Source organism: Apteryx rowi, unplaced genomic scaffold (assembly GCF_003343035.1).
Source record: "Apteryx rowi isolate R43461 unplaced genomic scaffold, aptRow1 scaffold_14, whole genome shotgun sequence".
NCBI classification, from domain to species: Eukaryota; Metazoa; Chordata; class Aves; order Apterygiformes; family Apterygidae; genus Apteryx; species Apteryx rowi.
The window spans coordinates 3803911-3817207 of record NW_020447641.1 but is presented as its reverse complement, the minus strand read 5'-3'; the positions used below and the strand labels follow the sequence as shown (position 1 = coordinate 3817207).

The window sequence follows — 13297 nt, the reverse complement described above, 5'->3', positions numbered from 1 at the left end:
CATATTAGAAATGAAGACATTTCATGTCTTGAACATGCTTCTACACAGTAGTATAGATTAAATTGATATTCTTTTCATGTATCTAAAATTGAACATTTGAAGAAGTAGTAGAAATTATACCTTGCTGAGTCATTAAAAAGCATGATGATGAACTAAATTATTTGTGGCAAGTCACTTGTTTAATTAAGTGCATATATATGTGTATGTATAAGGTGATATGTGTATAGGAAATATATTCAGTTGGTTGCTTGAAAGTGATATTCTTGATGCTATTCTTTGTGACTTGCGTCCAAGAACCTCTTTCCTTTCTGCTGTTCTTTAGAAAATGAGTAGCTGACAGAGGAGAGAGACTTTATTACTCTCCTTACAAATGAAGGGGCTAATCCCCTCAGGTACCAAAAAGTCCATATCAAGTTGCACATGAGACCAATTAGAGGAAGAATATCAGAGGTAGCAACTTCTTAAACAACTGACTCCACCTGTGAGGCTCATCCATAGGAATGTCATAGTAACTTCAGGGAACCTTAATATGGAATAACAATATTGAAGCAATTTGAAACAATCCACTGTCACTTGTTTAGTGGTTAAAATTTGCTGTTGACCAATTGGAATTCAATTCAACTTAAGCAGTTTCCGGTAGGTCAGCGTTGGATGTCCTCCATGAGTGTAGGATGTCCACTATTCTTTTGGACTACTATTTGCTCTCAGCTCAAGTATGAGACCACATGACTCCATGAGAAAAGCCTCCTTGCCCCAGCAATGCCTGAATGTGCATCACAGGTATTTCTGTTGGGCATGACACTGACAGGGCTAGCTACCATTAAAAAGCTTCAAAAGAGATTAACTATTAACCAAAGGGTGCTTGCTGCTAATTGGATAGCTTAGCRTTATGCTGCAGTGCCATCTGGGAACCCAAATTCACAAAGTTACACAGGATCCTAGATTTCACACTGAGCTTGTTGAAGAGATGATGTACCCAGCATCTGGGGAAGAATTCCCACAGGAGTGAGCAGCAGTCTCGGAAAGCGTAGGGTTGTGTCACTACTCTAAGGATACAGTTTAGATAGGAGTGTTGATAAAAGGCAATTTATAAGCAAGTAACTTTGCTTGTGAGCACTGTGCAAAGATTCGGCCAAACTGAAGAGGTTTTCAGAAGAACRAAGATCAGTGTTAGGCTAAATGCTTTAAATTGAAAACTGTTATTATCCAGATGCAGTCCAGACACTTAAACTAATTCAAGTATCACCTTACTTATTGACTTGCTTTATTAAATCTTATATTTTCATGAAAACAAGATACTTTTAAGTTATGTAACGTAAGCAACTCAAAAATATATTGATAGGGTTAAGGAAGGGAGGTTGGCTAGCCTGGGAGGCTACAGCTTTCAGTTTAACCTGGATGCAATGCCAAGTGCTGGGGACTTGCATCAACCTGAATATGCATTAACAACAAGATGTGCAAAAATTAGCATTGAACAAGAAGATTCATATTGTATAACTGTAGAGCAAAAATATCCTGCTAGTTACATCATGTCAAGTTTACTTGAAATACGTCTGTTTACTCACTCCATATTGACCATACCAAGGAGAAAATGACTAGGGGCACTAATCCACTGCCCAGCAAAGCTCTTGCTATCTGTTGCAAAGTTAGACTTGAATGCACCCAAAATTACAAGTCTTATACTGTCATTATTGGTCAATAACTGTGGCAAACTAGAGACCTTCTTGTTTTCCCCAGGCCCTGTCTCCTTACTCTGAAAATTACCTACTTCACCAAACTATCAATTTACTAAAGTACTTCAATTCTTGTTTAAGCATACACCTAAATCCCGTTGATTGAAATTATTGGGATGAATTTATTACTTATTTGTATTATGATGATGACTAAATGTCTCCAGATGAGACCTGAGCCCCACTGTATAGTGCTTTACTCTAATAGATAAGAGAGAGCTAGCCATACCAAAGTGATTACAACCTAAGTAGACATTACAAAGAGGGAAACAGATAATGCAGACATAGCTTGTAGTGCTGCTGCAAAGATTGTCAACACTTTCCGTAATAGGACTGCTTTGTCTAAGTGACTTAAAACTTTTATCTGAATTCTTCTATAGGAAGTTGCTTCAGGCTGCTTACTGTATTATAACAGGGTGGAGGAAGAAGGAGTCACTTTGAAGCCATTTCTAGAAAGGTTTGGGGGAACAATTTTTCTTAAAAAAAAAAAAAAAAAAAAAATTCTCTTTAAGAAACCATATTGCTTCATGCTTGGGAGTTTAGTGAGTAGCTGTTATGAATGAAAGCAGAAGATTTCTTTCTCATTATTGATCCATATGGAAGAACATGGTTTCAGATTGCTGCTGGTTACTAACTAAGCGTTATCAGTAGAACCATTTGAACTGAACGGTAGAAGGGAGTTCAGATGCACAAGTGCAGACCAACTCTGTAGAAGGCCCAGGTAGGTGATGTGGTTAGACCGTCTCAGTGCAGACGTGCAAAGGGAGAAAGTAAGAGCTGCATGGGCAACCTGAATTGTGGCATCTCTAATGAGGGCTTGACTTGCAATTTGAATGTTTTAAACAAGCAAAGGAAGAGTGCTTATGTGCATCTTAAAGTTGTGAAAACACTTCAGGAGAATCACAGTGGTCCCATGAATCATCAGAGGACGGGGATCTTTAGGTGGTAGAAGTCTGCATCATAAAGTTGGTAAATATTCATTTATACAACTAATCTGCTTTACAAGGAAACCTGACACTGTGGCTTGCATTGTTGCTTTTTCCTGATTGTTTTAATTTTGAATAGATCGTTAGGCGAGGATTTAGTTGAATGTGAAGACGAGTCAGAGGAAAGAAYGTTGTTAATCTTTGTTTTATTAAGAACAGATTTAAGCTAAAGCTCTGCAAGTGCATTGTTTCACAGAGAAATCAGACCAAAATGTAGAGAAGATGAACTAGAAAACAGATGAGAAATAGCACACTTTTCCTTCTGAAGCCTCAAGTATTTTCTGTTAATGTACAACCTCCAAGTAGTGAAGCTGCAGAGAGTTTTAAAGAGGCTTGAGGTGAAGAGTGTAAAATAGAGAGCAACAGAGGAAATTAAGTTCTACTTGCAAGAAATCTGTCTGTAGCCTTTACAAAGACTGCAGTTTAAAAGAAGGAAATTACACTGCAAACTTGAAGTAAAATGTATTAAATCTCCAAAACTGGTTATCAGAAGCTCTACAGAAGAAATATGAAATGGCAGATAAAAACCCCCTCCTGCCAGCACCCCATAATTAATAATTTGGGAGTTGCTAGCATAATGCCTATGTGTTTTAATAAACAAGGGAAGATTTCAGGAACTTGATCTATCAGCATAGTTTTAATTCTAGGAAAATTAATTAAAATTGAAATAAGACTATACTGTTATGATATTGGATAAGTATAATCTTCCAGGAGACCAACCAGAGGCATGTGCCTGTAGGGAAAGTAATCTCTCAGTTTTTAGTGTAAAAGGAATCAACAACCAAAAAAAGGATTATGGCAGTGGGCATAATTTAATCTCTTCTTCAGAAAGTTTGAAGAGAGGCCATTGGGACTGTTAGGGAAGATGATTAGCCACAGATAAAAGGACAGGTTTTTTTAAACTATTCTATTACAGAATAGTTAAGCACTAGGAAATAGTTCAGTTCACTTATTTTCGGGGTAGAGATTAACAATTCATGGTGCATAACCTGGAAGTTGARCCAGTGATTAATATGCTTTTCTGGAGGGGACAGCAAGTTAAGGAGTTTGACTCCATAGTCTTACGTCTGCATTCTTTAAGGAAAAGACTTTCATATTGTCTATTCTTAATTTTGACATAAACTGTCTGCAGTGTTCATACCAGAAATGGTACATTAAAATCAATGAGGARTACAGCTAATTAAAAATCTATCTTTAGACTATGCTCATTGGTATTGAATATTGTTATCTAAGTTTGTTTTTTAAAGCACTTAAAATTTAAATTGGAATGTAAGAAGGCTTAATGGCAAACTAAATTTTTAACTGACTGAAGATATTCCAGAAAAAAACAAATCTCCTTTGAAACAAAAGTAGACCTAGCTGCAAGCCTACCTATTTTACCACCCCCGGAAGTGATTCATGTGAATTAGGACGTGTAGGAGTCTCTAGGCTTTCTTGAGGCTTTTCATATTAAGGCGCATTTGCAGTACTATTGCAAAGTAGCTCTGGACAGGACAGTCGGTCTTAATACTTAAATATAACTTTCCAGCTTTGTTTCAGCTATACCTTAATAGAAAAACTTGTTGTTGTGTACATTACATCTTGTATTAAACTCGCAGATTGTCCTAGGACTCCTGATACTCCAAACAGCGATCCTCGTTTTTCTACTAACAACAGATTGATGGCCTTAAAAAAGCAACTGGATATAGAACTGAAGGTAAAACAAGGAGCAGAGAACATGATACAGATGTATTCAAATGGCTCTTCAAAGGTAAGGCTTTGGAATGCCTAAAGAACATGGGAATGATCATGGATTTTCATGTTGCTGTGGTGTGTGTGAATTTACAATGTATAAACAGTATGCTATTTTGTATTTTTTAATTAAATATTAATGTAGAATCTGCTACGAATTACTGTATCTCTTTTGTTGTGGTTTAATACCCACTAAAGATGCTCATTAAAAGTGGTTATTTTATCAGTTTGTCCACAGGCAGCCCAACCTACATAACAAATCCAGTTTACTAAATTTAGTAAGTCTAGTAATCTTTGATCATGTGTGATTCACCAAGCAGCAAAGCTTGGTATGACACTGAGTGGTGTCTGATGCCTTTTCTAGCTGCACTAAAAAAAAAAATCCATTAAAGTTGTAATGTTTATGACAATTGCACAGAAGGTGGCATTGCCAAATCTACTTCTGAAATGGTCATCTGGTTTTAGTTGGCAGTAAAAAAGTACAGTCTTTGTCTTAAGAGAGCATAATATTCTGACAGCGTTGTTGTAATCTGCACTAACAAACTGTTGTAGTTCTCCTTTAGCCTAAATTACTCTAATGTGGAGGAAAAGATGAAAGAAAACATCACTAAAATTAGTTCTTTTTTCTAGAAGTGTGTTATTCTAGAGATAGCATCTGATAGCATCAAACTGAAACTAAAAGTAAAGCCATGTAGATTTCTAGATCYGAATTTTAAGTGCACACACGCTTGCTTGTGCTTGCTCACTCTCTCTCCTGATAGCACCAGCAGTTGCCTGGGGAGGCAGGGGACAGTAACCCTAAGTGGGTTTGCTTTAGTTAGGGTGCGTAATAAAATTCATCATACGTGGCATTCTAGATGCACCCTTAACTCAACTGAAAGACTAGCCAAACCTTTTAATTAAAAAATATATTTATTTATTTTATGAATATTAGGAAGTCATAGTTCTCAAGTGAGTAAAAGAGTCTGGGGGGGGGGGGTTCTTCTACTTACTAGCCCCCTCCTTCATTAGTTGCTCATTAGCTCTTCTTTCCATTTACTCTTACTGAATCATTAAGGAGAAGAACTGAATCTAACAAGTACAGGTCTAACAAATGGCACATAGCAGCTTGGTTAGATGTTTCGATCTCCAGAAGATAGTAAATAAAATTGAAATGTGGTAAAGTCTTAACTGACTGACCTGACGTATAGCTGAGCCAGTGAACTTATTTAAAAAGAAGTGTTTGACTTGAAGAAAGATTAGGCATCTGTGGATTGTTTTGCTACTGGTTATAACTGATACTGACTGAAAAGTATTGGAAAGGGAATTTGTTTCTAAATTGATTTCTCTTCGGGACTCATGCAAAGAAAGATTACTTCGTATCTGCCTCCTGTACGACTTTCTTTTGCAAAATCGGAGTGAGTGGTGCTCCCTCTCCAGGAAAGGATTTTAGACTAGATGCTCATTTTGCCCCAGTGGCACCGCTCTGGGGAGCAGCCAGGGCCCCAGCAGCCTTCTCTAAACTGGCCGGTAGCCCGCTAGCTCCAGGGGGATGGGCGAAATGCCTGCCCTGCACCTTGTGACTGAAGGCTTTGGAACGCTGCTCCCGGGCCTCGGCTCGCGGGAGCCCTGGAGCCTCCCTCCTCTGGGGCCATGTACTTAACTTTAGGTACACCTGCAATAATAATCAGGTGATCCAAATGGATCAACAGACGTACATGTATCATGTCCCTAATAATCCCTCAGCGAATAACCTTATAATAGCCTGAGAAAAGTTAACAATGCTCAGGCTCTGATGTTAGATGCTGTTAGCAAGCTTTGATCAGATGAGGTAGAAGGGATAAATTCTGGCTTGCTTTGATTGAGGCATGTAATTAAAATTGAGGATTGAATGTTTTACTTGCAATTGGTAAATGTTTTGATCAGCCCACCAAATTGGGTGGATATGGTAACTGGGCTGGGGAGAACAAACTGGAAAATACAAAAGCATCACAAGCTACTTCAACAAACAGAATGGAGGTAATGTGAATTACTTCACCACTGAGTAGTAAGAATAAGAGAACGAATCTGGCAGGTTTAAACTGTAGGCTTGCACATGGTGATTAGGTTTTAAAAAGCAGTGCTTAAAACAACTCAAGTATCTAGATGAGGTGGGCAAGAGGGACAGAAAACACTCTGTTTGAATCCAACCCAGGTGATGCAGTGGTTCTTTTAAAAAGTAGTCTCTGGACCCCCTTTCAAACATATTCAGTTATTCTGTGATCTTAATTCAAACATACTATGATCTAACTGCAAGCTTATTGTATTGCTTCCAGACCTTCATTTACTAGAGGGAGATCATCCTGTGTTTTTAAACATAACAAAAAAAGCAGTTCGTTATAGTAACAAACACATCACCTCATGGGAAGGCATCTTATTGCATGTATTCTACCTGCTTCAGTAGCATTCAGCCCAGCCTATTCTGAGTTAAGTGTTTCTGAGATATTGATCATCTTTCCTTGGACTTCTGTGAATTCCCTGAGATCCCCTGACAGCCTTACAGATCGGTTTTACAGGCTCTGTCAGTTCTTCTGTACCTGGGAGATGCTTTGAAGTCTTTTGTATTCAGCCTCCAACATTAAAAGAGCTGTTAAGTATAACACATCCATTCTGATTCCAAAGATGGGATTTTCTTTCTGCTGGAAAAAATAGAGATATCTCTGTAATCCTGAATTACCTCCATCTTGTTGCTCATTGAAGGGCTGATTTTGCCCATAAGCAAACAAATCCATTGCGGTAGGAGGATGTGGGAGACGATCGAGAGCAGCAAGCTCAAAAACGAGATAGAAATGAAGGCATAGACGAAACACTTGAAGCATATTCGTGCATCAGAATGATGCAGGATAAACTTTAAACAGGATTCTAGAGTTGCACCTAATCTGCTAGTTAGGTCCTGTATTCAGGTGTAGATTGTGTTTATTTCAAAAGCTGATGCTTGTATGCAAGTAGGCATTCATTTAAGAAATGCAGCATAGCATTTAATTAAATAATTGGATAGCTAATGTAGAATACACCATGAGGACTATAAAGGTTTAAAATATGAAAACTAGTGATATTATAAAGCATTGATTAATATTAAAACTTACAAACAAGGGTACTGAGACTATGGTACATAGAATGGTGCACAAATTTTCCCCATGCAACCAAAACCTTTCCCAAAGGTTTCTCTGGGAGTGTCTGCCTTGCAGAATATAGAGTAGCATAAAAATATCTGAGTGAGTAAGTGCATTAGGCACAGGGTCATAGCGGAGCTCTGAAGGTAAATTTCTCACTTTTCGGTATATTGTTGTTGGCAGGGAGGGATTTGTGTGGGTGATTTTGTTTTTTGCCCTTCACATTATATTTCATGGTGTCAACACTTTTAGCTTTGGTATCTGTACAGCRCTGCAGTCCTTTGTCTTGGTTGTGGTATAAGGGGAAGAATTTCTTCTAGTTGTTAAATAATTGATAACTTCATTATAAAGTTAAAAATACAAGTATAAACCATGTCCATGGCAAAGTAACTTATTAATGAAGCTATATAGTGGTTACAAAATGAGTTGACCAAAATGCCCTTTGGGCTATAACCGAAGTGTGATAGTTATCTATACTGACTACTATTAATTATTCTGATTGGTACCGCACAGACAGGACAAATACAACTGCCTTAGATTTTGACCCCATCAGTGCCAATCTTTCTTATCTCTTAACCTCTGAGACTGGTAGCCCTTTTCCATTGTTGCTACAAGTTAGACTATCTTAAAGTTATCTTGCATGTCATTTCTAGAGTGTTTTGAGAGCTCTGCAGCAGCTGTGTACACACGTGTAGCGTTCCACCTGCAACAGCCAATTAATTATCTGTTGGAAGTCATATCTCCTTTAGCTGGAGAACAAAAAATTGTATACCTGAGAAATACACTTACCTTTATGGATGGCTGTCCACGCTTCTGATGTTGAAATGGCATTATCAGTTAATTTGAAATTACACCTTCAGAAACTTTCACTTCCAAACTGCTTTTTATGTTACTGCTTTTGAAAACAAAAGTGTTTAGCTCAGTTTTAGATTAGAAGCACAATAATTTAAGTTGCTGATGAAATAGCTAATAAAGTAACCCTCACATATTAAAGCAAAACAATCTTCAGCTTTGCTTTCCTCAGGAAAACATCACAGAATTACTTATAGCTGAATATATATGCACTATGTACGCTAACTTCATGTTTTAATTTCAAGATTGAAATTCACCTCAAATGAATCGGTACAATGACTTTTATATATATTTAGTCTACTAAATTTGTCTATTAAAGTAGCAGAGTTCTCCTCATATACACTGAACACGCATCATTCTGCATAAGATGCAGTTCTTTTGCACTTAATATCTTGTTTTTTCTTCAGTATCAGCTTACAGAATATTCATCTACGCATGTAGTGTTTCTAGATCATGTCTCCTTTATCAGCTTTAAAGAGATACTGTTTCCATGGAGTGGCTTATAGTCTTTAATCAACCAGAATATGCCTCTGTCCTAACTTAATTTCCACTAATATCTTAATGCAGTTAGTTGAAGTGGTTAGTTGAAGTGGTCTGCTACACTGAAAGATGTACATTGAAAACTTTAAAAACTGCCTGCTTTAGGAACAGAGCTAACTAATTGTATTTTTTTTTCAGTGAAGAGTTTACATTTTTAACTTTTTGTTTTAATAGGATCGAAAACTTCTTGCCACAGCCCAACAGATGCTCCAGGACAGCAAGACAAAAATAGAAGTTATAAGGATGCAGATTCTTCAGGCAGTCCAGACCAATGAATTGGCTTTTGATAATGGTGATGGAGTAGAAAAGAAATACAAATCTTATTAATGTCAGAATCCCATGTAGAGATGTACCCATATGCGCACAGAGCTATAATAAATTCCTAGCAAGAAGAGAGGTTAGACAAAAATTGTATGAACTGAAAATGGTCAAAGACTAGATGTATCACTTCATGTATTCAGATGCCAAATAAATCTGACTCTAAGCCAAAAAAACTAGGTTTAATGAAGAGAAATACAACATCTCTTCATCCTGTTTATCCCTTATGCAGTCTGTTTTGGCTTCATGCTTGTCTTTCTCCTTTCACGCATGTTCTTTTGCCTTGACAATAAATATCATTTTTCTTTAAAGCATAAAATCTTTTTGCCACTGGAAAAAAATTCAGATGTAGGTTCAAAGCCTACTTGTCATGCCTACAGACTGACCTTATTACTAGTGGGAACAGAGATGCACACAGAGGCTAGCTTCTGGTAGCCTTATGGGTATTTAGACTAGACTGAGCAATCAACTATTTTACAAACCAAAAATTGGTTTTTAGATCAGTTTTGAAACATGCATATATACTGCATTTCATAAGTAGTTTTAAACTCATTTCTTGGGGATTCTTAAAAGTAAAGACCTTGAGATATAATAACATGGGTGTGCTATAAAATTCTGAGCATATTGGTGCATCTCTTATTCTTGAACTTCATTCATATGCATCTCTTTGGGTCTTGAAGCTGTATGATGATGCTCATAATCAGGGCCTGAAGATCTCCTAGCTAATGAAAAACTTGATGGTTTGGGGTTTTGGTTTTTTAACACTTAAAATAATAATAACACTCCCCCTTAGCACAGGGGTTGTGCATGTTGTTGTTCAAAGGAGAGAGGAGCCTTCCAGTCTACAACTTTTAAGAGAGTTGGCAGCAGATGCAGGTTTAAATGTGCATATCTATGGAGGTATATATTGTTGTATCTGTACATGGGTATTAAAGCTAGAAGGGGCTTGCAAATGCTTTTTTCTGCTTATTCTACTTTTAGAACTTTAAACAGCAAGTAATATATCCAGGAACCTTTCTAGTTCTGGTTAGGAAATGTAAACATTATCAGAAGGGGGCATTAGAAACTGTTAACCAAACAATTTGGGGAGGGCATTGTATGAGGCCTCTTGCATTCTCCATCCTTACAGAAGCAAGATACCCTTGGATTTTAGTGTGAAGCAGAAAAAGGATCAGACATTGATCAGGGAGCTGCATAGGTACAGATCAGTTTGAAGGATAAATCCTCAGAGCATGGTCCCGAAAGGTGGAATTCTTGAAACTCCCCTCCTTGGCACCCAAAAGATGTTGGGGAGTTTTGGCTTTCTGCAAAGGCATTTGTCCCTTAAAAGGCATTTGTCCTCTGGAGGCATGTTCTACTCCCAGCCTCTAGCAATTATAGCTCTTCAAGGAGTAGGACCTGTTTATTGAATTGAGACACTGATCACTTATTTCTTTTTACAAATGTAGAAGCTTAAATTTCACTGTTGCCTTTATGATGTACTACAAGACTTTCTTTTAAGGCCTACCGAATTTGTTTGTTTCCCCCTTCCCCCCAACCCCTCTGTGTGTATGTGGGAGGAAGGCTTAGAAATTAAAGAAACTTAAACAAGGGCATGGTCTTCAATGAAGATTGTTTCTTTTTTCTTTGTAGCAAAACCTGTGATAAGCCCTCTTGAACTCCGAATGGAAGAATTACGGCATCATTTTAGGATAGAGTATGCAGTAGCAGAAGGTGCAAAAAATGTGATGAAATTACTTGGATCTGGGAAGGTCACTGACAGAAAAGCACTTTCAGAAGTAATATTTTTTTATGTAATTACAATTTGAGATTTTACTTTAAATGTTTGTTCAGGGAGAGGAAAAAACAAATATTTTAATTTTTCTATTTAAAAAGGCTCAAGCAAGATTTAATGAATCAAGCCAGAAGTTGGACCTATTAAAGTATTCACTGGAACAAAGATTGAATGAACTTCCTAAAAACCATCCAAAGAGCAGTATTATTATAGAGGAGCTTTCATTGGTCTCTTCACCCACATTAAGTCCACGTCAAAGTGTAATATCTACTCAAAACCAATATAGTACACTGTCCAAACCAGCAGCTTTAACAGGTATGTTTTATGGGATTTTTTTATTGTTTAAAACAAGTCTTTAATGCCAATGTTGTTTCTTATTTGAGAATCTATACATATTTTATTGTTTTTTCTTAGACAAAGGCATTTTGAATTTTCAAGTGCCTGTGAACAAAAAATGCAGATAAATCTGTTAAATTTATTTGCTGACCTCTTTTCAATCCCGTTGGAGGAGAAAAGTGCAGTTCTGGCCTAAAGTTAAGCTGTTCTGGAATGATGTTTCTAGTATTTACATAGGGCTTTTCATCTTTACATTGTCAAGCACTTAAAGTGGGCAAGTATCATTATCCCCATTTTAGAGATGGGGAGACTGAGGTACAGAAGGGTTAAGTGACTTGCCCTGGTCATGCAACAAGGCAGTGGCAGAGCTGGAGACAGGCACCCACGTTTTCTCTCCAGTTTTATCCACTGGACAACACTGGCTTCCCAGAAGGTGAGATTTACGCTAGAAAAACATATGTTAGGATCTTTCTCTCTCATCTAGAAATATAACAGAAGTGTACAGAACTATTAAGCCACTATTTCTGTAAATTTTGTTCCTTGCAAATAAACATGAAGATTACTTTTTTAATACTAAAAAACAAATGTCCTAACAGTAGGTTATAAGGCTTGAGCAATTTCTTGTAGTTGGAGTTTGCTTGGAAGTGTTGTCCTTCATTAAAGGAAAAATGCTTCAAGAGACAAAGTATACTTAAAACTTTTAAACATTTGCCTCCAGATGTTCTTAAAGAAAAGCAAATACCTATGATTATTTGGGGGTATGCTGGATTACTAAATTTATTTAGTAAGTTGTCAGATAAGAATTACCAGTACAGATGTTTTTTGTTTCCTAAAGAGTTTTATATGCAGTTATTAAACCAACTGTAACAGAGAAATCTTGTTACAAAAACAATCTGTGATTCAAATGTTATTCCCTTTACATATGTCTGAGTCAGTAACTGCAGTATTTTAAACCAAAAAGAGGAACCCTTCTTTTCTGCCAAACTGCAATCATAATAAAATGGAGCAAGTCTGTCTTGCATTTTGGTCCAGTTAGATAAGTAGTGAAGGGCAAAAAAACTTCAAAACCTCAGACCCTTGTAAAATTGCAGAGTAATGAGATTCCATGATAAATGTGCAGAAGCTCCCCTCATGATCAGTGTCCATGGATACAAAATATCATGCCTTTGTGTTTTTAAAACAACTTTTTTAGTCTTTCCCTGTAACACATAATCATGTGTCAGATGCATCAGTGACAAATGCTTCCTCTTCAAATAAGACTTACTGATACATATGAGCACTTTTATAATAGAAATCAAAACAAAGGCTATGTGCTTGTGAAGTTCTTAATAGTTTCACTTTCATATTAGCTACACAAAGAGCTTTTGTACTGAAGTGGATTTAAATGAACAGTGTCTTTGTATTTTGCCTCTAACATTTTGTGGAAAAATGGATCAATACTACTAGCACAGTTTTTAAAATGTTTTTTTCTAGGTATTCAAGCCCTTATAGAAGCTTGCAACCTTTTTGTCTTTTTTTCTGAACAGAGTTTAGAAATGAAGTATTCCCTTACCTTTTAACCAGTTTTGGGATCCAGTACCATCTCTTAGTCTCTATAGCATAATATTTAATTGTCACGACCATTAGTTCCTACAAGATGAGATTCCTTCTCAGACTAGTTTGTTGGTGTCTTCTGGTTATACTGTTGCCAGACCATTTTTAAGTACTTAAGAACTTGAATAGTACAACAGTTATGCTTTAGGTTTGGGGGTTTTTTCAACCTATTCTTGCAGGTAGCATGATGTGAGTCAAGTGTTCTCTGATTCACAGTATTGAGGCTTTTTTTTAAGGTTGACAGAAGTTTTCATTGACCTTTGATCTTGTAAAGGAAAAAAGGTGTCAGAGTAGAGATGATTGTTC

The 13297-nt window shown here is 36.9% G+C and overlaps 1 protein-coding gene across 7 annotated transcripts in view; it reads left to right on the top strand.

Annotated features, from left to right (window-relative positions):
* PKN2 (protein kinase N2) overlaps positions 1–13297 on the top strand; it is a 52513-nt gene that overhangs the window by 23438 nt on the left and 15778 nt on the right. For all 7 annotated transcript variants that reach the window (XM_026057478.1, XM_026057477.1, XM_026057475.1 and 4 more), the window contains 4 exons: positions 4315–4466; positions 9145–9262; positions 10921–11066; positions 11164–11377. In XM_026057478.1, the coding sequence (XP_025913263.1) occupies positions 4315–4466; positions 9145–9262; positions 10921–11066; positions 11164–11377 (630 nt within the window). The remainder of the gene's footprint in view (positions 1–4314; positions 4467–9144; positions 9263–10920; positions 11067–11163; positions 11378–13297) is intronic.